Genomic DNA, 27,331 nt, shown 5'->3' with positions numbered 1-27,331 from the left:
CAAATTCTTGTACGTTCCTCACCCCAAAGTTATTGAGTAAAAAATTCTGAAAGTGAGACAGCAATCTGTGTTTGACAACCTCCCCGGGGATTCTGATGGTCACTGAAGTTCAAGAACCACAGCACTAGGTGAAGAGGTTAAGGGCAGTGGAGGGTATAATGTATGACATAAAGGTATGATGCTTCACAGCTGGTTTAATCTTTGCCGGTTACTACATGTGTGGCCTTGAATCTGTTACTTAACCTCTTATAAACCTCAGATTCATCATCTGTAAAATGGGGAGAACAGTTGTCATTGCTCCTCATTTGCTATTTTGAGCATTAAATGATGGCTTTCATTATGGTAATTATCATCATTATTACCACCATTTGTCTTCCTCCTCCTCCTCCTCATTGTCATTCCCATCCAGGTGAAAAGTAGTATGAATTAAGGCAGGGAGCAGAGAGTGGATAGTTTTTCTAGGTGGAATGTTAAGGGGACCATTCCTCTCTTTTGTGGCAGAAGCAGGTCACAAATAATGAATTGAAATATTAAAGCCTCAATATTTATATCCTTCAAAAAACCTCTTTGATTAATCTTCCCCCACAGGGATTCTTTTTTCTAGTGTACTTTCCTTGAACATGTGTGGATATAGCCTGTCCTGAATAAATTGTCATTTTTTTTTTACGTTACCCGGTAATTGTTTTAATCTAAGACATACATTGCATCTCCCTAGAACAGACAGCCAAGGCCCCTGGGCCTCCTGTTTCTTTAATGTTCTCCAGTGAGAGAGTAGAACAGCTCCTGTTCTGGAATCAGACTGGATTCAAAACCAGGCTCCACCACTCGTGAGCTACTTGACTTTGGGCCAGTGGCCTAAGGTTCCTCATCTTTAAAACTGCATGATTTTAAATCAATGTTTTTTAAAAAATATATGATTATTGAGATATTTAATTTAATTTTTAAATTCAAAATAGGAGTCCCTTTGGGTAGGACCATTGGGGAAATTGGAAGTGAGAATGCAAAGAAACTCTCATCTCACTGCCTGAAACATGAGAAGTTCTCAGTAACAACCACCTTTTTTCTTTTTTCCTCTATTTTTTTTTTCTTTCTTTTGGTGCCCAGTGAGTTAAAGAAGGATGCCACTCATGGGTTTGTGAGATTTCAAAATGGTGCAGTTCAGCAGGGCAGGCCATGAAAGCAATGGTGCATAATTGCCGACTCTTTCCATTGTTAGTCCTAGGTGACAAAATGTGTGTGCTCCAGTGGTGGGTGGGGATAGGCAAGGGTAGCATGGGGGCAATAAGATGGGTGAATGAGCAAGGGACAGAATTGCCGTAGACCCAAGGGCTGCTTAACAAACCTTGGTGAAAAAAGACGTTAAAGGAGATATATTTTTTGGTCTGAAATACGCACTTGGGAAGATACTCTGGGACCCCTCCTGAGTATAATCCAAGGCTATGTCATGTGGGCGAATCCTGTGCACTTTCCCCTATTTTGTTTTAAGTAAATGAATGAATTAATATAGACTTGCTACCATGTATGAGTGCTTACTCTGGGTCAGGCACTTTGTTAATCTACGGTAGAACAGTTGCTCTAAGTCTTTACAATACTAACCTAGTAAAGTGAAGATTATTATTCTCATTTCGCAGTGGGTAAAGAGAGACTAAGACAGGCTGAGAATTTTGCCTAGGGGTCGTGGAGAGCACAGGAAGTTCAGGCTGGAATTCAAAACCATGTGTGTGGACTCAAAGACTGAACTCTTGCATCTTACCCCAGGGGAAAATGAGCAGATTGAAGCAGAGAATTAAGAGTGTTTTCACCTCAGACTAGAAGTCTATGGATTCCACCCACCCACTAGTTTTTATATATCCTACTTGGATTTTAATCTACATTCTGGCAATTCCCCATATGTTAAAATAATGTTTTCCCTCAATTCTAAATTCCCAATTCTTTAATATTTCTAATGCCCTTTTATGTGCCAACTTTCACCATTCTGGTTTCTGCTTTCTTGGTTTATAAAACCTTCAGACACGCTAGGCAATTCTGCTTCTTTTCCAGTGAAGAGTAAAAATATTTTCTTAGTTTGCACTGCATCTGCGGTGGCTGGGAGGAGGTCAAACACAGAATTCCTAGTAGCCAGGGTGCCTATTTTAGATGCGAAATTGAAGGTCTCATCTTCTCCCAAAGGTTGATTTTGCTGAAGGAGTAGTCTGAAAATGAAGAGGCTGTGTTTTGATATTTTATATGTTGTTATTTATTTTGCAGAAGACATGGAAGGATTGATATTTGGCCGTGGGGCTAGCATGGAAATGTTAAACTTGTGAACTCCTGGTGCTGGCACAGAGGAACATGTTCTCTCCCGCCTCCACCCACATCCTCAGCTTCTCTTTTTTCATAAATCCTGATGCAGTAGACGAGATGGGGCACACTTGAAATGATTTGGCTGTTATTGCATATGGAAATATATTCATGAGTGATTTAGGAAATGTGACAGTTGAGTAGTGTGTTTTTTGTTCCTAAACTCTGGGCTGTTTTCCCACGGAGCGTGTGTCACATCCTCCAATCCCCCTGGCAGCTGCAAAGGAACATAAGCCTTCAATGGGGTCTTGGATAGGGAAATGCAGCACTGCAGAAACTTTCCCATAATTGACCAAAGCAAGCACTGAGTCAAGACGTTTCTACCTGTGTGTTTCCTATATGTCTTCCTCTACTCGAAGTGAGAGCACCCCTTCTGTCACAAGGCCATGTATCTTTTTCCATCCGAATAATATTAGTTCTTCAGCAGTTTACGCCTCTCGGACATTTAATGTTGCTGATGTTTGCTTAGCAAGTCAAAATGGCAGACAGACTTGTTAGCATCATCAAATTGCACCTAGGCATCTGGATGCCCAAGATATGTTCAAGGTCAGAAAGAAAATGGATTAAGTAGCTTTTTCAGCCTAAGATTTTCTTATCTGAAACAGCTAACTCTTATGTGAGCCAAGTACAAAGGAAAATAGTGAAAACTTTCCTAGGAAGATGAAGCCAGAATGTGGATAAACCAACAGAAGGGTGGGCATGATGGCCATTTTAAGGATTTTTGCTAGTTGAGTGCTAGGATATTGGGGATGCAGCATGGGTTATGGTATTATCAAATAAATTTTACTTCATATCAGTTCAGGTGATGGCTTCTCAAATTGAGGTTTCTGGGTTCCAAATATGTGAAAGTAACTCAAGTTGGTTTAAGCTGAAGTGGAAAATTTATTCTAAGGGTATAGGGATGATTCTGTCAATCCAAGTGAGGAGTTAAATCCAGGCCTGGAAAATACTAAACTAAGGATTTGGAAGTTGCGTAGACTCTCCATCTTACATCTCTGTACAGCTGCTTTCTTCTTCTCTCACTCTGCAGTCTAGCTTCTTCTGCAGCTGCTTATTTGTTTATGAGCAGGGATTTCTGACCTCACATTTTCCAAGCATGTATGTTACAAATCCAACTCCTAGAAGATAGTCAATTTCAGTTAGTCTCTCTTCACCTCCAAATATTTCCATATTCCTGGAAGATATTCTGATTGGCCTGTCTCAGGTCATGTGGTCCCTTGTTCCAATCAAACTGCAGAGGTGGGGATTGGATACCTTTTCCACTATGGTCACTATGTGAACTTGCTCAGGGCACTCACATTGCAATGAACTTACATTAATTATCTGTGCTTGGATCTTGGCTTCTGAGAAGTGGGTGAGATCCTTGGAACAGAGTCTTACTTGTTTTTTATCCATCACAGTCAGCGTAGTTCCTACTTTGGAGGTGCACTGTAAGTGCGTGTTAAGTGAGAAAGCACAGGGACAGAATGAAGTCAAGTCCCAGTTATGGGACGTCTGACTCTTTTCCTACTTCAACCAGTTGAGTCTCTCCTTTCAGCATCTCCTTATTAGAACGATCATTTCTCATGATTGTGAGATTGCAAATTGTCACTAATCATCTCAAGGAGAGGTGCAAAATTCCCCTGGAATGAATTTTAATTCAAATTTAATTTTTTATCAAATCACATAAAAACACTTGGGTATAAGGGAAAGGGGGTTAACACAGAAAGAGAGGTCATGGAATTTAACCTTGTGTAAGAGTTGGAAAATCCTTTATTTATTTTTGAAGTGTCTTCTTACTGGAGATAAAATTTAATTTTCCAAAACTTAGATAATAATGAGAGGTAGCAGTCCATAGCATACTTTATAAGTTCTTGAAATCTGAGGTCATTTTTTACATTTTAGAAATTTAACTTATTGTTGAAAAATAATAGAATACAGCGACGAGAAACAAAAGGAGATGGCATTTGTTGGTGAAATCTGGAATTAAAAGCAGATATCTAAATTCACATCCAGCCTCTACTGCTTTTATGTAATCTTAAGCCAAGTTTATTTGTTTTATTCCTCATCTGTAAAGTGGGGATGAGATACCTAAACAAAATAGTGGTTGTGTTGTTTAAAGAAATAGCAAATCTGATGTCCCTGCATAGTGCAGCAACTGGGACATTTCCATTCATATAAATAGAAGATTTCAGATATCCAGGAATATAGATTCATGATAATTAGGGATAAAACTCATGCCAAATCATAAAATGTGAATGTCCTGTGATGCATGAATCGCCTTTTATAAGTAGGAACAGTCTCATCCCCTCTACAGTCTCTTCAATTGTGGTTTATAGGAAACGTGTTGCGCTACTTGGGTTATCCCTCAATATATTTTGAGTTATTGCCTCTACTCGGTGTCATCAACTGGTCCTGCTGGCCAAATCAACCTGTTACTTTTTTAAAATCCTGATGTTTCCATAAAGTGTTATGAAGTTGTATCTGAGGCCCCAGAGAAAATTGCACATTATCCTGCTGGTGGATCTGGGAAGGCGTTTGATAGAATCTGACTGACATTTGCCTCTGGTGTGTGCCTTTCTTTTGTCTGCACACGCATTTGTGCTTTGGGTCCTTAGTCCTTGTTCCCAACAATCCTGGCTACTTAGGGTTTCTAGCAACCTTTTTTGAGGGCCAGTATTAATTTACCAAGCTTGGGTTTCTTTTCCATTTCTGGGATTTAAAGAGTGTATGTCTTTTGAAAATAGGGTTGTGATGACTTCTTTGAGCCTTTTGTCTTCCCCCCCACCAGAGTGACCCTCCATTTTTATAATCAAAGTCAAGGAAGGAGCCAGATTCACTTTGCAGGCAGTTGTACTAGAACACAAACATTTCATAACATGAGGGATGTTGGTAATTGCTTTGGGAGGGAACATTCCCCTCCCAAAAATCAGAAGCTACCTCTCTATTTCAGGCAGCTCATCACAGCTCTCTCCCGCAGAGGCTTTTATCCGCATGTGTGGAAGAGTTTACACTGTTGTAACATTTGATACTATATTAGACAACAGAGGGTAGTAGGCAAATGTGAGAGACTTTCATTTCCTTGAACCTCTGAGTGATTACAGCATTATGTTTCTGGTGAATGGCAGTGCTAATGGCTGTAAAAATATAATGGTATACCTTGAGGGATCACCAGGAAATGCAGGAATGCAAGCACGTAATTTTGAGATTGATGTTATTGAGTTATTTTTAAATTTGCACAAAATTTTGTGCTGGGCTCTGTATTTTCTAATCTTCTCTTTCATATCGCTTATTGATTTACAACCAAACTACAATAGTAAGCCCAGGCTACAGAGTCCTTTTAATAAAGATTTGTATAAATGACTTGTAAGCTATTACCCAAATTCTTACTCCTTACTCCTTGAAAAATACCTTTTTCAGCCAGAATGGATATGAGCTTTTTTTCTGGGGATTTGTGTTCTTCTGGATCTTGAAACTTGAGCTATCAACATTTTTGGTTGTTTGGTAAATGAATTACCGTCTTCTATCTCATACGTGCAAAATAAGATGTAGAGACATAAAAACAGGAGAAAGAACGATGTAAGAAAACAAATAATTTGATATCATCATTGGTGCTAATATTCACTGTTAAACCTCAACACCAGAAAATAATTGGCAAATAATAATTAGTGAGAGCAGTCAGGCAAGAACTAAACACATATTATGCAGAAAGGTCAAATTTCAAACTACTGTCACAAGAGCAGTTAACTACAAGTCTATCTTCTCAACAGACGCACCGCTTTGGCTTATAGCCTAAGAAAATGTATCCATTTCAAATCAGCAACCTCCTAAATACAAGCGTTTCCTCTACTTATATTGTGCTAGTTATTGCCCCCCGCACCTCTTCACCAGGTGTGACTTGTTTATGTTAATTCAACATTGTCACAAAGTTTCCAGTAAGGAAGTCCTCTTTTCCTGGGTGATCCTTGGTTAGCTTGAAGCTAATAAGTAGCCCGAATTTCAAGCTTTTTGCTTTTAGTGGTTCTCTATTTAATCCATAGAAAGGATTGGCATACTGTGGCCTAAGGGTCAAATCTGGCTCTCTGGCCATTTTTGTAAATTAAGTTTTATTGGTCATCCCCATTCATTTAAGTACTTTCTCTGGCTGCTTTTGTGTTACAGTGGCAGGGTTGAGTAGTTGCAACAGACCCTATGATGTGGAAAAAAATTTTACTTCCTGTATCTTTATAGACATGTTTGTTGACTCTTGATATATGGCTATGATGGGCCTCAGCACATACTTCCAAAACAGAAAGATGTTTTAAAGGTAGGCCACTGATTCTGACTCCACATCATGTCAGGGACCAGCTCCTATTCTTTGAGTACTATTTTAAAAATTTCCAAGCAGTTAGCAATATTTATGTTTTGTTTCCTAGTTAAGGAAGCAGAGGCTATCTTGAAAGAGAATACTTACATTATATTTGTTTGACAAAGCAGGAGGAAATATGTCACAAAGTTGTATGAAAATGATTATGTAAATCTGCAAATTAACAATAGACTTGAAAAATATGTTCAGAACAGTTAAACACTAAGAAAGACAAAAATGACCTAAGCCTTTTAAATGTTTTTCCCATTTTTTTTCTTTAGATGCCTCGATAGAAATGCATAACTATTTTTAACAAAGCTTCATTGGGTGCTGTTTAATGACAGGTTCTCTGCCAGCTCCTGGAGCTGGATTACTGACAGGGACAAGGTCCCTGCCCTCAAGAAGCATCTCAGATACAGAGCAAAATGCTCTCCTTGTCATCCATCCCTTTCTGGATCTTGCGCCTCATTTCTTGCACCGTGTGGTCATTGAAGTAAGTCTTCAATGAGTATTATCTGTTTTCTCATAATAGTAAAATAATAGAAAACATTGACTCCATCTTCACATGCACGTGCAATAAAATTCATAACAAAATGATGACTGTAGATTGTGCTGTGAATGCCTCCCCTCAATGCTATTTTAGGTGAAGGCTTGGAGCGCAAAGAGTTGAAATCACCTAGTTAGCATTCTATTCTGAAAGTCCCCAGTGGGTATTTCCATTCTCCACCCATTCTCTTTCTCCCTTTCTGAATATGCCTCTTTTATATCCTTCTCCGCATGACGTCTAAATTTCTCTGGTTCCAGTTCCTGCACTGACCTGCTCTCTTAAGACTTTTCTAAGTCTCTCTTTACTTTGCAGAGTAATTTAGACCCATCCCAACTTGTCAAATCCTACATCTCCACATCCAACATTTAGTTCTGGCAAACAGCAAAATTTCCAGTTACCAACATCTACCTTTCTGAACAGATAGTGAGTTAATTATAAACAACTAATCCTTTTCATGTCATTTTCTCCTTACATGTGTTATCGTTTCTGTGATGAACTTAATATATTCTATTTAAAATACAGGGCAAAGTGCATCTGATTTGCTAAAGAATGGAAGATGTTGTTAAAACATCTCAGTTTCAGCTTTTCAGTGTTAGTGAAACTGTCACACACAGCAAAGGTCGAATACCAAATAAGGATACTTGTATCTGTGTATCCATCCTAGGAAAGCGCTACAACCTTAACCCTTTAGAGCTCAGAAATGCAGTACCCTAACAGATGTTATTTGGAATTGTGGTACTTAACTTGTACTTTGGGGATGACTAAGTAATAGCCATTGCAATTTTTCATGGCTAGATATTGATGATCTTGATGGTAGTGATGAGGATGGTGGTGGTGGTGGTAAAGCCTGTCGCAATTTGAGCATCTATTATTAGAAGATTCGCATGTGCCACTTTGACAGTCTCAGATTAATGCTTCAAAGTAGGCATCTTATTCTCATTTTCCAGATGTGGAAAATGGAACCTATCCTTCCCAGCTCTTCATGAGATTGCCCACGGTGTCTCTCTCCTTTGTTTCCATTGTTCATGTGATATCATAAGAGACGCTTGCATGTACAGGTCAACTGACCAGATGTTTTTGATTGAGTCCATCAGGATTGTGATGTGGTTAGTGACTTTTCTGAGGCAACTGCACTGGATTAGGGGACCGGGTTCTCAGACAATTAGAAATCCAGTGACCAAAAAGGACATGACAGAATGTTCTAAGACTGCCCGTTTCTCTGAGTTACTATTTTTATAATGAAGGCCTCGCAGTCAGCTCTCAGTCCTCATCTCACCACGAACACTTATTAGGTGCGTGGACTTAGCAAGTCCCTTAACCTCCCTGGGTCTCCATTTCTCCATCTCTGAAACAAACATAAGGATACCTATGTTGCAGGATTGTGCAACTAGCGATAACTTACATAAAAATCCTAACTCAAGTCCTGGCACTTTGTAGGCATTCATTAAGTGGGAGCTTAACTTGACAATGATTTTGACTTCAATGTTTTGCCTAGAAACCTGTGGTCCAACACCCTCCACTCCCTCTGATTATCTGGTGCTGCTTTCAGTCTCATGTACGAGAAGAGCACAGTCAATGGGCTGAGAAGACGGGGTTCAGCTCTTTCCTTCATCAGGTTTTGAGGCTGCAGGCTCCTGCGCCTGCTCTGCTGGAGGAGGAGTGGGGAGGGACCGTCTTTCCGGTTACGGTAACTTAGCCAGTGCCTAAGGTACAGCCATCTGTTCGGCTCCTGATCTCAGGAGGCACATAGGAAAATGGGAGGAGAGCAGAGAGGCCTGCGTGTGGGGGAGGTGGAGCTGAGGAGGAAGGCTTCAGTAAACTTCCACATTTCATATTGAAATTCTAGCAGGAGGTGTAACCATGCTGACTTTCTCGAATGTTAAACAGTTTGGACCAGAAAGGGGGAAAAAAGGCATGGAATCAGACTAAATACCAATCTAACGTGGACTTGACTTTTCATTGCTATTCAGATAAGAATATACACAAACACAGTAGCTTGCGCTATGATGGCAGATATCTAGATTCATAGTGTACGTGTCGTCCCTTTGTGGCTTTTGATCATTGGAACTTCTAGCACATAGAAATCTCTTTGCATTTCACAATTCATACAATCCATAGACCACAGATCCTGGTTCTGCTCTCACTATTTCCTGTGCAATTCACTCCAGGGACCCTAACAGATTCTAAAAGGCAGCAACACGTAGTCTGAAGCTAGAGAGCAAAATACAATTGTGAATTTGCTTATCCTCTCTTGCTCTGGACATTAACCAGAGTTGGCTTTTTATCCCCAGACATATCAATATAACAGCACAGGGGAACAGAAAGCAAATTGCCTTTGACCTCTTATTTACTAGTGCATTAAATTACCAGGGCACTATCTTCTACTTTTGTAGATTTGAAACCAGATTTTCTTGGTCCACCCAGAGGTTACAGGGATTTTCTGTCTCTAGATATTTTGGAGTATATCTATGTTCAGACTTGTTCTTAAATGTTTCTAAGAAGAGAGACTGGAAATCTTCGAATACACACTGATTTTCACACTGTGTCCATCAGAGCCCTACTTGGGGGCAGGGGGATGCCAAGTAGGTGAGACTCTGTCTCCTTCCCCTGTCTCAGCTTCTCTCTCGCTCATGTGTAGGGTTCTCCATTACATTTCATTTGGTGCTTTCAAGGATGTAAAATAAACGACTGTCATGGAAGAGTTCTAATACACAGGAAAGGAGTCTGTGAATGCACTGGTTTTTAGGTCAACTTAGAATTTCTGCTTTTGGTAATAGGCAAAGCTTGCAGAGGAGTTAAGGATAAACGGACCATGTATTACCCATTACATCTTTTTAAACATAGAAACGTGGCACTTGCAATATTTAAGAAACAAGTAGGCAATCCAATTAACATGTTATCAGAAGGAGGAAAGATATTCTACAGGAGCTTTCTGATTGAGCTTTTAAAAAAATATGTTATTGAAGCTGGCCCAGGGACATTCCACTTCAGAGACCCTGGGTTCATTGGTTTGAATATTGGACATGGATCTACACACTGCTCATCAAGCCATGCTATGGCGGTGTCCCACATATGGAGTGGAGAAAGATTGGCACAGATGTTAGCTCAGGGCCAATCTTCCTTACCAAAAAAATTAAAAAGAATATTTTTTTAAACTATGAACATGCTCATAGAATGAAACTTTGCATTGGCTTTATAAACTATCTGTGACATCAGCTCAGATTAGAAAACAAGAGCAATGTTTTGTCACAATTTGAAATGGGGAAGAAAGGTGGTCACATTGATCTATATTCAGAACTGACAGAGTTCCAATCCATGTGGGCATCTGGGTTTCCTAGTACCATACCTCCCAAAGGTCTGCAGTCAGTATAAGACACAGATGTTCAAGCACAATGAAACAATGCCCGGGCTGTGATCAAACACCAATGCTGAGGGTGAGGCAAGCTTAAACAACTGCCTGCAGTGTTAGTTGTAACAGGAAAACAGTAGCTCTCCGTTGGATGTGCCTAAAATTCACCTGTGCATCATTCATGCACATATTTACATACACACAGGTACACTTACGTATACAATAACACACATACACACACACACATACACACATCTCAAATGGGCTGTCAGTGATTAACAAGTCAACTCCCTTAAGTAGTAGGATAATCTGAAAAGTTAATAGTGAACAGTGTTACAGCTCATAGGATTAGTTAATTAGACAAAGGCTTGCAGGCAAGATCTCTGTAGTCTGTTCTGCTAAAGCGATGGAACCCACTTAGGCAACTGATGAAAAAAGCAGTGTGAACACTTCAAGGGAGGAAATGTGGAATGTAACAGAATAAAGCCTCAGCATAGCAGTAACGAGCTGGCAGAGGCATTGCCATCCAGTGATTGCCATTTGTCAGTGCCGGAAAAGGCAGAGGCTTGGGGAAAAGATTTATAATTTTGGTTACCATCTTTCCTACTGCTTCAAGGCAATTTTAATTACTTTTTAAAATCAGTCTCTAAACTTGCATTTCCCCTCATGAATTGTTGACCTTCACTTTCAAGGACAACTATGCAAAAAGCGCTTCTCCATAATAGATAATAAATGCATTTTATTAGATAAAGGATGGATATTTAGCCAAATTCGGATTAAGACCAATATCCTATTATTTTAGAATTGTCTTAAGAAGAAAAATATGTTGACAAATCCTGCTTCTTTCATTGTAACTGGCGCTTTGTGATCCTTTCCAGGGGCCACAACAGTGTTTCTATTTCCTTTACACCAAAGTCATAAATATAATGGGCCTATACAGGCCAAGAAGGGGGTTCAAATAAGTGAAGCTGACTAGCTATAAAATCAAAAGGAGTGGTAAGATGTTGATGATGGTATTGGCCATAATAAGGAGCACATGTACACAGTTTAAAATTGTAAGTAAGCTTCTAGATTAGGTATTTGTATTCATGATGAACTTTGAGCCCAGGTTTGCTGGATTGCCTAATTAAAATTTAAAAAATTAAACTTTTTACTTTGATATAACTGCAGAATCACATACAAATTCAAGAGATAATACAGAGACATCCCATAAACCCTTTAGGCAATTTCCACCAATGGCAATATCTTGCAAAAGTGTAGTATAATATCACAACTAGGATATTGACATTGATGCAGCCAAAATATAGAAAATTTCCATCACCACAGGATACCTCATGTTGTCCATTTATAGCCATACTCACTTCCCTCACACCCTCATATCCTCCTTAACCCTGGCAACTGTTAATCTGTTCTCATTTTTGTAACGTTTTCATTTCAAGAATGTTATATAAATGGAGCATACAGTATGTAACCTTTGGGATTGGCTTTTTTCACTCCGCATTATTCTCTGGAGATTCACCCTGGTTTTTGTGTATATCAATACTTCCTTCCTTTTTATTGCAGAGCAGTATTTCATGTCATGGGTGTATCAGAGTTTGTTTAACCAGTCACTCATTGAAGAACATCTGAGTTGCATCCAGTTTGGGGCCATGATGAATAAACATTCTGCCATAAACATTCATGTACATGTGAACACAAGTTTTTACTTCTCTGGGATAAAGGTCCTGCAGGGCACCTGCTGGGTTGTATGGCAGTTGCATATTTAGTGTTTTTAAAAACTGCTACTATTTTCCAAACTGCTACTATTTGCCATATTACATTTGGACCAGCAAGCAATCTGTGAGCGATTTAGTTTTTCCACATCCTGGCCAGTGCTTAGTGTTGTCACTATTTTTTTTTTTTTCAGTTTTAGCCATTCTGACAAGTCTGTAGTAATATCTCATTTTGGTTTTAGTTTGCATTTCTCTAATGACTAATGATGGTGAACATCTTCTTGTGTGTTTATTTGCCATCTGTATGTCCTATTTAGTGAAATGTTTCTTCATGTCTTTTGCCTATTTTCTAATTGGATTGTTTGGGATTTTTACAGTTGAGTTTGAGAAATAATTATATATTCTCCACATTTCATCCTTTATCAGATAGATGTTTTGCAAGTAGGTTCTCTCAGTCTGTAGATTGTCTTTTTACCCTTTTACCCAGAGTAAATGTTACATTTTAATGAAGTTCAATTTTTTATTAATTTTTCATTTTATGAATTATGCTTTTGGTGTCAAGTCTATCTCCTTTTTATTCTAAAAGTTTTAGCATTTTTTCTAAACCTTTTCTAAAAGTTTTATATCTAAGTCAGTGGATCCATTTTGAGTTAATCTTTTTTTTCAAGTGTAAAACTAAGCCAAGGGTCTTTTTCTTTCTTTTCCTTTGCTTTTTTTTTTTTTTGGCCAATGGATATCCAATTATTCCAGCACCATTTGTTGAAAATGCTATTGTACCTCCGTTGAATTGCTTTTGCATCCTCTTAAAAAGGCAGTGGGGCATAGTTTATATAGGTCTGTATCTGGGTTCTCTATTCTGTTCCCTTAATTTATGTGTCTGCCTCTCTGCCAATGCTACACAGTATTGATTACTGTAGCTAAATAACAAGCCTTATAATTGGGTAAGCAGATTCCTTGTTTTAGCTATTCCAGTTTCTCTTCTTTTCTATGTAACTTTAGAACCATCTTGTCTATATTTAAAAAAATTTGTGCTGGGATTTGATAAAAATTTCATTCAATCTATATATCAATTTGGGGAGAATTGATGTTTTTGCTATGTTGATTCTTCCAATCCATAAACCCAATATGTCTCTCCGTTTATTTAGATCTTTAATTTCTTTCATCAGTGTTGTATAGTTTTCACCATATAATTTCTGTGCATGTTTTGTTAGACATATCTAAGCGGTTCTCTCTCTTTTTTTAAAGATTGTAAATAATACTGTATTTTGCATTCTGGCATCCATGTATTCATTGCAAGTATATTGAAATGCAATTGATTTTTGTATGTTTTTCTCATATCCTATGGCCTCACTGAACTCACTTATATCAGTTCTAAGAGATTTCTTGGGATTTTCTGCATAGACAGCCATGTCATCTATAAATAGCGAGGTTTTATGTTTTCTTTCTGCTCTGTATGCCTTTTATTTCCCTTTCCTGTGTTATTGCACTGACTAGAAGTTCCAGCACTATGTTGAATAAGAGTGATGAGAGCAGACATATGTTCCCGCTCTTGGGGAAGAGCATTTAGTGTTTCACCATAAAGTACAGTGTAAGCTGTAGGTTTTTGTTGATGCGCTTTATCAAGTTGAGGAAGTGCCCTCTATTCCGTTTTTTCCAAGACTTTTTATCATGAGTGGAGGTGGAGTTTTCCCAAATGCTTTCTCTGTGTTGATTGTTATTGTGTGATTTTTTTCTTTAGCTTGTTAATATGGTGGATTACATTGATTGATTTTTAAATATTGAACCATCCTTGCACCCGCAGAATAAGCTCCATTTGGTTATGGTGTATAATTCTTGTTATATATGTCTGAATTATATTTGCTAATCTAAGCATTTTTGCATCTCTATTCATGGGGAATATTCGTCTTTAACATTTTTTTTACCACCTTTGTCTGGTTTTGGTATCAGAGTAATAGTAGCTTCATAAAATGAATTGTAAAGTGTTCTCTCCTATTTTCTGAGAGAGATTTTGTAGAATTAGCATTAATTATTTTTTAAACATTTGATAGAATTCTCCAGTGAAATCATCTGGGCCTGGAGATTTTTGTGTGTTTGAGTTTTACAACTACAAATTAAATGTCTTTAATAGTTACAAGGTTATTCAAATGATGTATTTCATATTGGGTGAGTTGTGATATTCTGAGTTTTTTGAGGAGTTGGTCCATTTCATCTTAGTTAAGTTTATTTTTTTAGATTTCTTTGCCATATTCTCTAAGAATCTTGTTCATGCTATCAGGGCCTCTGGTGATATCCCCTGTTTCATTCCCGATATGTGTAATTTGTGTCTTTTTTTCTTCGTCAGTCTTACCAGAAGTTTGCCAATTTTATTGATCTCTTTGAAGAAACAATCTATTTCATTGCTTTTTTGTATTGCTGTTCTGTTTTGAATTTCATTGAATTTGGCTCTTCATTATTTCCTTCCTTCCTCTTGCTTTTGGTTTTTTTTCTTTTCCTGGATTCTTGAAAACGAAGCTTAGATTATTGATTTGAGACTTTTTCTGTTTTCCAATGGACACATTTAGTTCTGTAAACTTCCCTCTCAGCACTGCTTTAGCAGTTTTTCACAAATTTTGATATATTTTCATTTTTCTTCACTTTAATGTATATTTTGATATTGCTTGAGACTACTTCTTTTACCCATGAATTATTTAGGAAAGTGTGGTTTAGTTTTCAAGTGTTTGGAGATTTTCTTCTTATCTTTTTGTTATTGATTCAGGTTTGATTCTGCTATGGTAAGAGAACATACTCTGTATGATTTCAATTCTTTTAAAATTTTTGAGGTTTTTTTTTTTATGGTCCAGGCTATGTTCTGTCTTGATATATGTTCCGTAGGCACTTAAGAAGGATTTATAATGTGCCGTTGTTGGGAGGAATATTCCATGAATGTTGAGTAGACCCTGTTGGTTGATGGTGTTTTGGGGCTCTTCTGTATTCTTCTTGATTTTCTGTATAGTTGTTTTATCATTTCTTGAGACTCTGGTGTTGGAACTCCCAACTATAATCGTGACTTTATTTTTTCTTTCAATTCTATCATTTTTTCCTCACATATTTTGCAGCTCTATTTTTTGGTACATACATATTTAGAGTTGCTATTTCTTCTTGGAGGATTGATCTTTTCATCATTATATAGTACCCCTCTCTGTCTCTGGTAATTTTCTTTGCCTAAGAAGTCCACTGTATCTGACATTAATACAATCACTTCTGCTTTCTTTTGACTAATGTTTGTACAGTCATGCATCACTAAATGATGGAGATACGTTCTAAGAAATGTGTGATTAGGCAATTTTATCATTGCGTGAACATCACAGAGCGTACTTACACAAACCTGGATGGTATAGCCTACTACCCACCTAGACTATATGGTACTAATCTTACGGGACCACTGTCATATTTTCAGTCCATCACTGACCAAAACAGTATCATACAGCACATGGCTGTATTAATTATCTTTTTCCTTATTTCTACTCTCAACATGTCTCCATTGTTATATTTAAAGTGACTTTCTTATTGATAGCATAGAGTTGGGTCATATTTTCTGATTGACTCTGTGGATCTCTATTTTTCAATTTCTGTACTTAGACCACTTGCATTTTGTGTAATTATTGCTATTTCAGGGAGTATGTGTGTCATTTTACTTTTCTTTCATTTCTCTTGTTCTCTCTATTTGTCATTTTTCTATTTTATTATTCCTCCTTTACTGTGGGCTAATGAACATTTTTTGAACTCCATTTTGATTTCTCTATAGCGTTTTTGAGTACATCTCTTTGTACAGCCTTTTTAGTTATTACATTATACCTACATATCTTATCACAGTTTACTGCGTCATTATTTTACCAGTTTGAGTGAATTGTGGAAACCCTACCTCCTTTTATGTCCTTTTATCCTTCCTCATTTATAACATAATTTCTTAAATGTGTCCTCTACATACTTTTGGAGCCTCATCAGACAATGTTGTAATTTTTTCTTCAACCATCAAAAATAATTTGGAAAACTCAAAAGGAGAAAGTCTATTGCATTTTCTGATATTTTTGCTTACCATGTTTTTCTTCCTTCCTGATGTTCCAAGATTTCTCCTTTTGTTGCTTCTTTTCTATTTTAGCGAATTAATTTTTGAACCATTCTTTTAGAACAAGTCTGCTGGTTACCAATTCTCTTAGTTTTCCTTCATCTGAGAGTGTCTTGTTTCTTCCTTCATTCTAGAAGGATATTTTCACTGGATATAGGATTCCGAGTTGAAAGTTCTTTTCTTTCAGCACTTGAAAAACATTGTGCCATTTTCTTCTGGCCTCCACGGTTTCTGATGAGAAATCCACTTTCATTCAAATTGCTTTCCCCTATAGGTAAGGTGTCATTTTTCTCTCACTGCTTTCAAGATTTTCTTTGTCTTAAGATTTAGAAGTGTGACTATCATATGTCTTGATATGGATGCATTTAGAATTACCCTGTTTGAGGCTTGCTCAGCTTCTTAAATGCGTAGCTTTATGTCTTTTGCATTTTGAATGTATTCAGCTGCTATTTTAGCACTTTCTCAGCCTCTCTTTCTCCTTTCCTTCTGGGACTCTGATGACATAAAAATTAGGTCTTTGTTATTATTCTACAGGTCCCTAAGGCTCTGTTCATTTTTTTCTCTTTAGTCTATTTTTTAATCTGTTGCATAGATTGGGTAATTTCCATTGTTCAACTTTCCTCATTCTTTCTTGAATCCCTCCATTCCACTCTTGAATTTATCTATTGAGTTTTTTGAATATTTTGTTTTCAATTCTAAAATTTTCATTGCAGTCTTTTTACATCTTCTGTTTGTTTGCTGAGATTTTCTGTTTTTATGATGAGACTTTCTATTTTTTCATTTGTTTCAAGTGTGCCCATAATTTCACTGAAACTTTTTATGATGGTTGTTTTACAATCTATGTCAAATAATTCTAACATCTTTGTCGTCTCAGTGTTAGCATCTATTTACTGCCTTTTTAAATTCAATTTGAGATCTTCCTAGCCCTTGGTATGACAGGCTGGGTTTTTTTATTATTATTATTGAAACCTGGACATTTTGGGCATTATGTTATGAGATTCTATATTTTACTTAAACCTTCTGTTTTAGCTGGTTTCCTCTAACACTGGTCTGTCAGAAGAAGGATCTCACCTCATTATTGCTAGGTTAATATAGAAGTTCAGCTTTCCCAGTCAGTCTTTGCCAGCATCCAAGGCCAGGGAGCTCCTTGTTAGGAGCAGGGAGGGCCTAGGAGGTGTGGGTTCTAGTTCCACTGATAGGGACAGGAGTGCCTCATTACTCCTTCCCACGTGGTATCTACTGACACTAACAACCACCAACAAGGGGACAGAAGAATTACCACTGGGAGGTAGTGAAAGTGCTAGCTCTCACTAGGCCTCCTCCTGTACCACCCCAGCAGAGAAGGAGAGGGGCATCTTGTTACCCCCTAGTAGAGGTGGAAGACCAGGCTCCCTGTGAGGATGACAAGGCTTCATTACCTCCCAAAAAAGATGAAAGTCCTGACTACCTTCTTAGCCTTCTCCGAAACCACTCTTTGGGGTTGGGGTGCCTTGTTTCTTCTTCATAGTGTGGAAATTTAGGCTCCCTTCTTGGATTTGCTGGTGAAGGTGGAGGTGAGGCTACAGTTTTTTCCATGTTATTTGGCTGAAGTAAGGTGGTTGCTATCTAAATGTCTTCTCTCTTATTAGGCTGTGTTTTTCATACTCTTTTGGCTAGAGGAAGCCAGCTTTTGTTGGAGCTTTTATTGTGTGCCCATTGATGTTTCTGGGTTGCTGGTGTCTTTAGGTCCAAGTCTAGGACATATAGGCCAAAAGAAATCCCAGGAACACACCACAGTATTGTCCCTTGGGTCCTGAGAGCCCTAGTTGGTTTGGCTCTGCTTTCCACCTTTCACACTGTTCTTATGTTTGCTTTATATACAGTGTCCAAGGGTTTAGCACTATTTAATGAGAGGAATAGGTAAAAGCGCATTTATTCATTCTTTTTGGATGCAGAAATTTTTAAACTGCCCAATTTTTCATGACAAGCTGCAGGTCTAGATTTCAATATGAATTCTCCTGTTTCGTCTTTTAATATTGAAAATTAATTTTTAAATAACAGGCAGGCTACATGCAAAAATGTCTGTAGGCCAGTAGTATGTGTGTGCTTTGCTCAGATCCCTAAGAAATTAGCTTTTCCTGACTAAGATTTGTCATTTCTTACCTCATTATATATAAATTTCTATCATTTACTCAGAGGTGACATTGCTGACATACTTAACTATCAAGGGCATAGCCAAGAAAGAGGAATTTAGCAGGAAAAGATCACTGGGCAACCAAATTAGGCATCAGAATGTCAAAACACGAAAGTTCTTGTACTTTATAAATAGGTAATAAGCCTTTAGGCTTCCATTCAGAGCGTGATTTTTAGAAAATAAAATAAAATCACATACACACACATAGAAAATCAGCCCACTTTCCAAAGCATGATGCGAATTGGAGGAGATAGGATGTCGTGAGTCAGAAACACTGAAAACATTAAAAAGTAAAAACTTACAGTGAAGCAGGAGAGAGAAAAATTATAAAATCCACTCAAAAGATCCAGTCTCCCTAAAAACCACTTTTGGCTCTTCAGTGTTGGTACACACAGCCTCGCAGAGCCTCAGTAGGCGCTGGAGGTCTTCCTTTGTTGGTATGTGTGTAAGTATTGAGATTTATACTTGGAACTTTGCGTTTCATGGATTTATATTCGTATCTCTACCCTTTATCTTATGCAAGTCTGTAACTACTTAGCTAAGAAAAAAAGATTTTAATTATTCAGAAGAGAAAAAAACCCTACTTCTTACAGAGCCCCTACCACGTGGTAGACAGTATATTGAGAACTTGACCACAGTATCTGTTTTGATTTTTACAAAAACTCTATGAAGTAGATACTGTTATTTTCCATTTTCACTGATTGAGAGACTGAGTTTGAAAGGCCAGGAGTAATTTTATGGACGTTCTGGCTAGTCAGTGGCTGTGATAGGATTGGCCTCCAATCGAGACCTCAATGGCCGTCCTCTTAACCAGCCTGTAATGTGGATTCCAAAATGTCGAGATCACAAGTTGGAAATCAAGAGAAGAGATATTGGAATCTAGAAATGGCATCAATGTTAAGGTACTTGAACTGACTAAGCAGCAGCAAAATCTTCCATGCCGTCATTGACTATTTCTATCCTTGAAGCACGTCCCGTGGTCTTGACTGGTGTCTCTTAAAGGTGTTTCTCAACTTCCTGATTCAGGGACTGTAGGCTCCAGGAAACTATTTGATTTTTTAGAAGTGACTGTGGCAGCTGTATGACTATGCTTGTTGTTTACAACTGGTGTGCCCTCTTTTTCATTGCCAGTTGTCAAACAAAATTGTCCACAGTTACAGGCAATATGTGATCAAGTATATCAATAGTATATTAGGACAGTTCTTGAGATCCAGGAGGACTCTTTGGTGTGAAAATACAAGGGAGAGGTAACTAGGCTTCTGCCATCTTGAGACAGACGCTGTTCACATTACTGCGAGATGGGCAAGCCCTTTGGTATACACAGGCATCTCATTACAGTGCGGTAAATAGCCAAAGAAGAGCAGAGAGGTTCAAAAGTACAGATCTGCTCCCCAAGTATTTTCTGACATATTGAGGAGGTAGTGAGAAACAGCAGTCTGGAAAAAAGTAATTACCCAGGCTCTGGATTGTATTTTCCAATTTAATTAAAATTCATATTTGTCCATTCTGTCCAGGCCCTGGCCCTGTGATTCATGCTATTTTACATGGCCAATGAAATCAATAAGAGCCTATTATCTGGCACTTGGAGGCGTCTAAGTGTTTTGTCATATTTGCTGGGCAGAAGGCTAATGTTTTCTGAGGGAGGTTTGGCATGCGCTTCTAGGCCCAGGGTGTCAGGCGACAGTCTGTGGAGCTCCCTGGTTGCCAGTTCATGTGTTAGAGAGGTTCCTTTCCATCAGCTTACCTGTTGTACTCAGTGCTCTTTCCTATTTTTCTTTTCCACAGTGGATATCCTAGCAATGGAGGGGACAGTGTGGTTGGGCTTAGGTTGATGATCAGGTGCTTCTGCCAGTTAGACCTCTTGTCAGCAAGATCTCCTGTTGGTAGGTGACTAGGGAAAAGAAGTGACCAGGTGTGTCTTAGACATAGATTTGCAAAGAGAGAAAACTAAATAGGAGTTTCCTGAAGGCTCATTAAAGAAACTGGAGGCAGACTGTTCGCATGTCAAGAACGCCTTATATTATCATTCTCCAGAACCAGCTAGGCGATTTTGTGTGGGTTGAATTGACCTGGTATCATTGCAAAGTATCAGCAGCATATATTTATGCCTCAACACCTTTCTTTTATTTTTATTTATTTGTTTTTGATATTTGTTTTTCCCTAACCATTCTATAGCAAAAAGAGAATGTAATTTAAAAAGGATAAAATCAGTTTTGCTTTGAACCACTTCATAGTAAGATCTTCCGTTAAGTAATAGACTTATCAAGTCTTCTGTGCACATATAGAAAATCAAAAAAAAATGTTATTTTGCTATTACTTTTTTCCCAAATCTATTAAATTAAACAGCAAGAAAATTAATTTACTGTATCGAGTTTTTCTATTTGGGTTGATTGTTTAAGTATACATTAAGCATTTGCAAAAGAGATTACGCAGCCCAACCAAATTTGTCTTTTTATGTTTTTATCTGAGACAGAACATGAGTGAGAATTGAAGGCAACATTTCTTATACTCACGGTCATGGGTTTCTCCTTTGATATTTTTAGGTGGCAAAGTGACAAGTGCCAAAACTCAGGCCTGACTTTTCTGAGAGCATCGGTGTTCTGCCAGATCTAGAATAATGGATGTAAAGGACCGGCGACACCGCTCTCTGACTCGGGGGCGGTGTGGCAAAGAGTGCCGCTACACGAGTTCTTCCCTGGACAGTGAAGACTGCCGCGTGCCCACGCAGAAGTCCTACAGCTCCAGCGAGACTCTGAAGGCCTATGACCATGACAGCAGGATGCACTATGGAAACCGAGTCACAGATCTCGTTCACCGGGAGTCAGACGAGTTTCCAAGACAAGGTATGTAGAGCCGACCTCGCTGACTTACTCGGAGTTGTCTTACATTCTTGACTTGCACTGTGGTGCATTGATGACTGAGGTTGGTGAAAATTGGGAGCAAAGCATGCTGCATCAAGTGCCCCATTACAGTTTAGTTTAAGAGACGATCCCTTTCATCAACCCATATCAAACTCCTATGGGTATTACAGAAGTGCTTCTTTTTCCTGGACGCTAAATTTTTTGAGAATTGGATGGTTGCTTTTAGAGACCCACCACGGTGGGTTTTGACAGATGCAACATACAGCAGAGCCTTGGCTCCATTAGGGATATTCCTCGTGAATCATGAATCCCTCTCCTGTGGAACATGCGCAATTATCTGTGGTTCTTAATCTATTCTCCTTGCATTCCACTCACGAGCCTCCAGGGGCTCAAATTTCTACTGCTTTACACATTGCATTTCTCAGTTAGCTTCTCTTTGAACAAATGGTGTATTGATTAAAACATATTCCAAACCGACCCCCCCTTCCCATATAATAATGTGTAATTTCTACCTCTCAAAAATGTGGTGTTACTTCTGAGCTACACATTTTCCTTCCTGTGTTTCAGAGCACAGGTGAACACATGCATATTATTACCCAATTCCATTGATATAGTTCTCTGTCTTCCTTCACCAAAACTTAATTTTCCCCTAGTATCTTGATTTCTTTGGGGAGGAGAGTTTTTTTTCCCAAGCACTGACAGTTGGCTTTCTCTTCATGTCCAATAACCATGAGGAATGTGGTTCTCGCTTGTCCAGGGTTGCTGTCAACGTATGGACATGGGGACTAAAGCAAAACAGCGCTGAGAAGCCGTCTGGCTAAGCTGATTCACTAGCTCCACGGCTCGCGCTTTGTGTACCAGCCTCCCTGTGTGTGTAATTTACATTAACAGCTTAGCAAAATTACAAGTGACTGCACAAAAATACAGGGCGTCCGCTGGGAAGGGTCACTCTGCCAGGGCCGTGGGTCGAGGCCCTGCCTGCTAGGATGTTGTATCAGTGATTCTTTATTTCTTGTTCCATGTTCTTGGCAGTAAATGTTGCAACTTACTTAGTTCCTAATGAAATACCTTAGCTTGTGTCTTAGTCCTTTCCGGCTGCTATAACAGAACACCATGAACTGGTGGCTCATAAACGACAGACGTTTATTTCTCACACTTCTGGAGGCTAGTAGGGCCAAGATCAGGGCACGAGCAGATTTGGTGACTGGTGAGAGCTCTCTGCTTGGTTCATAGCGGTCTTTTCCTATGTCCTTATAGCTGAAGAGGGTGAGGGAGCTGCCTGGGGCCTCTTTTGTAAGGGCACTAAACCACCTCGTCATGGCTCCACCCCCATGATCTAATCACCTCTCAAACGCCCCACCTCCGAATACCACTGAAGATTAGGTTTTAATATAAGAATTTTGGAAAGTCAGAAACATTCAGTCTATGGCAACTTGGAATTTCATTCCTGGTTTCTTAGCTTCCTTTAGTTACTTTCCTTGTCTTTTCCTTGTTTCTTAGAAACATATATGGTATGTTCTTAGAAACATATATATGTTTTATATATATATAGTGTTTATATATATATAAAAGCTACAATCCATTGGTTTTTCTAAAAAACGTGTCTCACATACTCCCGGTTTAGCCTAGCTCCAGCTTTTATATTTAACAGAATATTCTAAAACATCAGAGAGAAACAGTTAAAATTATGTTTCCATTGCAATTGTAGACACTTGCAGGATACAATTTTTATTTAATCTTCACTCTTATTTTCTGAGTTATCTCCATGTAAATGAAACACATTTCAAACAGGGGGAGGGTTGCTTGAAAATTGCTCTGTGTCAAATGCCTTTGATCTGAGAGTAACTTCAACAAGTGTTTTACTTCGTTAAGTTCTCACCCAACCCCAAAGTGCATGTAGTGGGAATTGGAAAAAAAATACGAGGAATTGCAGCTTAATTAATTATGGGAGTGCTTAAATTTCCAGTATGAAAAATTAGGATGCCTATTTGTTATTTCCAAGAGCACCGCTAACACAAGACTCAAATATTTTGAAAGGTGATCCACATTCAACATGGTTGAAAGCCTTTCATTTTCTGCTGTGTTTTTGGTTTCATTTACGGTGTTGCTGCATACATTTTTGTTTCTTGTGATTCTGTCCTGAAACGTAGACTCTCCTTCCTAAGTCTCATTAAAGGAGCATCCTGGCTTCTGGATCATTGTGCACTCAGCTGTAGATCCCAGATTATTGTTGAATTGTGGATTGGCCTGTCACCTTTTCCCTTATTAATATTTACATAGAACGAAACCAAGTGCTTGGGATTTTATTTTCAAATATGCCTTTATTCTTCCTGTTTAATCTTGTTCTTCTCCATTGATAATAATGGAAGTTGCTTGGCCATATCGAACTCATAGCTTTGCAATTAACAATTCACACATGCCGTGTGTTGTTATTGAGCCCATATTTGTTTGTGTAATGTGTTTGCATGAATTAAAAACTGTGCAGGCCAAAAGTAGAAATGAAAAGGCATTGGAAAGTATTTGCATATGCAAGTGCAATTCCTTCTGAAGACATCTATGAATTTATGCATGAAAATGTAGTCAGAGTCTGAGTGGATCTACTTTGATGGGTTCTAAAATTGAACTCTGCAGGAAGTAAATAAGCACATATTTAAAGAGAGGAGGAACAGGAGATACAATCTGGCAAGCAGCACATTCAACGTGAAACTTAGCCACTACGGAGAGGGTTAAAATAAATTTTACACTAGGTAATAACAATAATTTTTTTAAATGTCATGCGTTTCCCACTTTATTTTCTTATTCATGAAATCAAAGAGCAGGATCATCTCAGTACTTATTAGCCTAGAGGTACATTAGCAAGGATCATAGCGGGATCATCTCCTCTGGTATTCTTATTTAAAACCCAAGACACTGATCATAAAACAAATACGCTTCTCACATACAAGCAAGTTTGGCAAACACAGTTGGATGACTCTCCAGATGCTCAGAGTGGAAAAGAATTGCCAGCCAGTAAAAGTGATGTGGGGCCCGGGTCAGACCTTGTCCGGTTCCCCCAGCTGGCCTGCTGCAAGTATCAAATGTGAGAACCTGCCAGATCTCAGCAGGAGAGATGGGCCAGGTGTTCCCCTGAGAAGCTTATGGAAGCCCTCATCAAATTATGCCTTCTTTGCTTGCTTTCAACACAGAATCCTCGTCTGCCGCCTTCTATTGTGAACCTCTTCTCCTGAATAGAGACAATGCAAATTACCTGTCTGGCCTCTGTTATGCTGGATGCTCCTGGTGTGAAGGGAGAAAATTGCTGACCCTACATCTGTGGCCATTGGAGTAATTAGTAATTAGTAAATGACTAATTCTGCACTAAATAGCATCCTAGTGGTCGGAGAGTTAATGCACCTGACAAAAGTGACCACTGGTGTGACCACTGCTTTGACCCCTGGTCAGACCCAGCCCCACTCCACCCTGTGAAATAGATGCCACTTTGCATAACGAAGGTCGCCCAAGTTCCTAGGCAGGTTGTACAAGCTTGTTCTTTCGGACCCTGGAGTTAGAGTGGAGAGCAATGTGATACGCAAGACATTCTGCCATGATTTAGGAGCCTAAAGTTTGACTTGGGCTCTGCTTTTACATATTTATGTGCCTGTGACTCTGGTATGCTTTCTGTGCTTCGCCAGGATCAGTGCACTGTGTTCAGATGTATTAGACAACAACAACAACAATAACAAAAAAATAATGACTAACATTTATTGAATGCTTTCTACCCATCAGCTGCCAGTCTAAGCATTTTGCTTAACAGTTAATGTTCACAACAACGTCGTGAGGTGGGTACGATTATTATTCCCTTTCTTATGGATTGGGAAAATGAGGCATAGAGAGATTAAATTGATCATCCAAGGTCACAAACATAGGAAGAGGTGGAGACTGGGTTTCAAATCCAGGAAGATGGATTCAAGAACTGTGTTTTAAACTACGGTGTTTGATGACCTCCACAATACACAAGCAAACAAAAAAAAACAAACAGGTCATTGAAGCCTCAGTCAAAGGCTAGGGAGGGCATATGAAGTTCAATTTATACACTCCTTAGGTATCAACACCTTTTAACCTTTCTTAATAGTATAGGAACTACAGTCACTGATATTGATTGAACATATAATGAACACTACCCCCAGCCCCGCTGAGCCGTTTTCCTGTTCTCATCCATTGCCATCCATTTCCACAACTATCTGAGACTCCCTAGAAGCATGCCTTCCTGCCGTACCTTTCCACCGTCCACCACTCTACGGAACGTTCCTGCTGTCGGAATACGTGCCGGGCTGTCAGCACCGATTCTATGACCTCCCCTGCAGTCATCACCTTTTTGCACAACCTCTCAACCTGGACCACTAACCAAGAAAGGTGTCACTATCTAAATGATATTGCTCAGGTAAGCAGAACTGACTGGCTTCTGTGCTAGCCAAGGCCCAGTGGGCCAGAGAGTTCAGCCAGGCTTCTCATTCCTCAAAAAGTCCTTCTTTCCAGTTAGTAACGTAAGTCTCTTGAAAGGGGGGCCAAGATTGAATTCTTTCTCTGCACCTCAGGCTGTCTATTTGGGTCAAGGTTGAAGAAAGAATTGGGGGAAGATTGGATTTTTGAAAGTATGCTTGCATCAGTTCTTTCAATCAGTTCGAGCACAGAAATAACTTTTACAACCTTTTGATGCACTTTAAAAAATACATAAACACACACACACACATTTTGGAGTAGGTTTGATTTTGGTATTTCGGAAACCAATTCTCACTCCTGTGATCTTTAAAACAATTTGGGCAATATTTTTTGCTCTGTGTAATTTAGCATAGCATAAACTTAACCCGTGTTAATGAGCTGAAAACTCATAAACCACTAGTAAGCTAAAGTGTTACCTGTATTGATTCAATTAATGTATATAATAATTGTTGAAGTCCTTTGAAAACCTGTAAGCATTTCTATCTATACTATTGTCTTAAAATAGTTATTTTTCCACTGTATGCAAAGCAACAGTTAGAAAGGCTCTACTTTGAAAATGCCAAGCCTACAAAGAACAACTTTTAGGTTTTAGTGAAGTTCAAGGTGGCTGGGTCGGTATTGGGAAGGCTGAAAAGTACCTTGAGAAGATTGTTTTCAATTTATTTTCCTACGTCTAAGCAGGACCTACATTTATAACTCAATTGAGAAGAGTGTGGTGCTTCTTAGTCTTTGGTTGTGTTGTTGCTTTACAAAAAATCTCAAATAAAAGAGAATCTACAACCTTTCAATGTACTATAATCTGTTGTCTTCTTGCTTGCTAACTTGAATCCTTGTTGCTTTGTGTGAGAGGCATATAGTAGAGTAGTTAGGACTGCAAACCAAAACTTAAACTGTCTGTATCCTAGTACCGATATGTTCTCTCCGTGTGACCTTGATCAAATTCTAGAACATACACTCTAAGTCTCATTTTCTTCATCTGACCCCAATATTATTGGGATCCTTTCTTAAAATTATGCATTTATCATATTGTAAACATTTTCTTTTAATAAGTGCTGAATAAAAGTGAGTGGTTATAATTATAATTATTGTCATTTTAATTCTATTGCCAGCAAAACTGGTGACTCTCTGCTCTCCAACCCTCAGAATATTGTGTGCAAGAGAAATTTTTTTTCCCTTGGATTTGGTTCCTATGACTTGCAAAAATTCTGACATCTTCAAACCTAGAATTTCTCTTCCAGGTGTTGATAGAGTGTATTTGACTCCCTACACACCGTACCTTTTGCTCCCAAAGATGAACATAACTCACACATTATTTCCCTATTTTTAGAAGGGAATGAAAGATACCATCTAACAAATGTCAGCTCATGCCAACACACTGTAAGAAAGTTGCTACTCAGACAATTTTACAAGTGAAAAAAAAATAGATTGGAAAAAATGCTCT

General features: G+C 38.6%; 1 protein-coding gene across 11 annotated transcripts in view; it reads left to right on the top strand.

Annotated features, from left to right (window-relative positions):
• TENM2 (teneurin transmembrane protein 2) overlaps positions 1–27,331 on the top strand; it is a 3,416,041-nt gene that overhangs the window by 2,508,075 nt on the left and 880,635 nt on the right. For all 11 annotated transcript variants that reach the window (XM_070232931.1, XM_070232936.1, XM_070232935.1 and 8 more), the window contains one exon: positions 21,094–21,393. In XM_070232931.1, the coding sequence (XP_070089032.1) occupies positions 21,168–21,393 (226 nt within the window). In that variant the 5' untranslated portion in view covers positions 21,094–21,167. The remainder of the gene's footprint in view (positions 1–21,093; positions 21,394–27,331) is intronic.

Source organism: Equus caballus, chromosome 14, assembly GCF_041296265.1.
Source record: "Equus caballus isolate H_3958 breed thoroughbred chromosome 14, TB-T2T, whole genome shotgun sequence".
In the NCBI taxonomy this organism is placed as follows: domain Eukaryota; kingdom Metazoa; phylum Chordata; class Mammalia; order Perissodactyla; family Equidae; genus Equus; species Equus caballus.
Note: the sequence above shows the minus strand (reverse complement) of the source record. Positions and strands in the feature narration are given on the sequence as shown.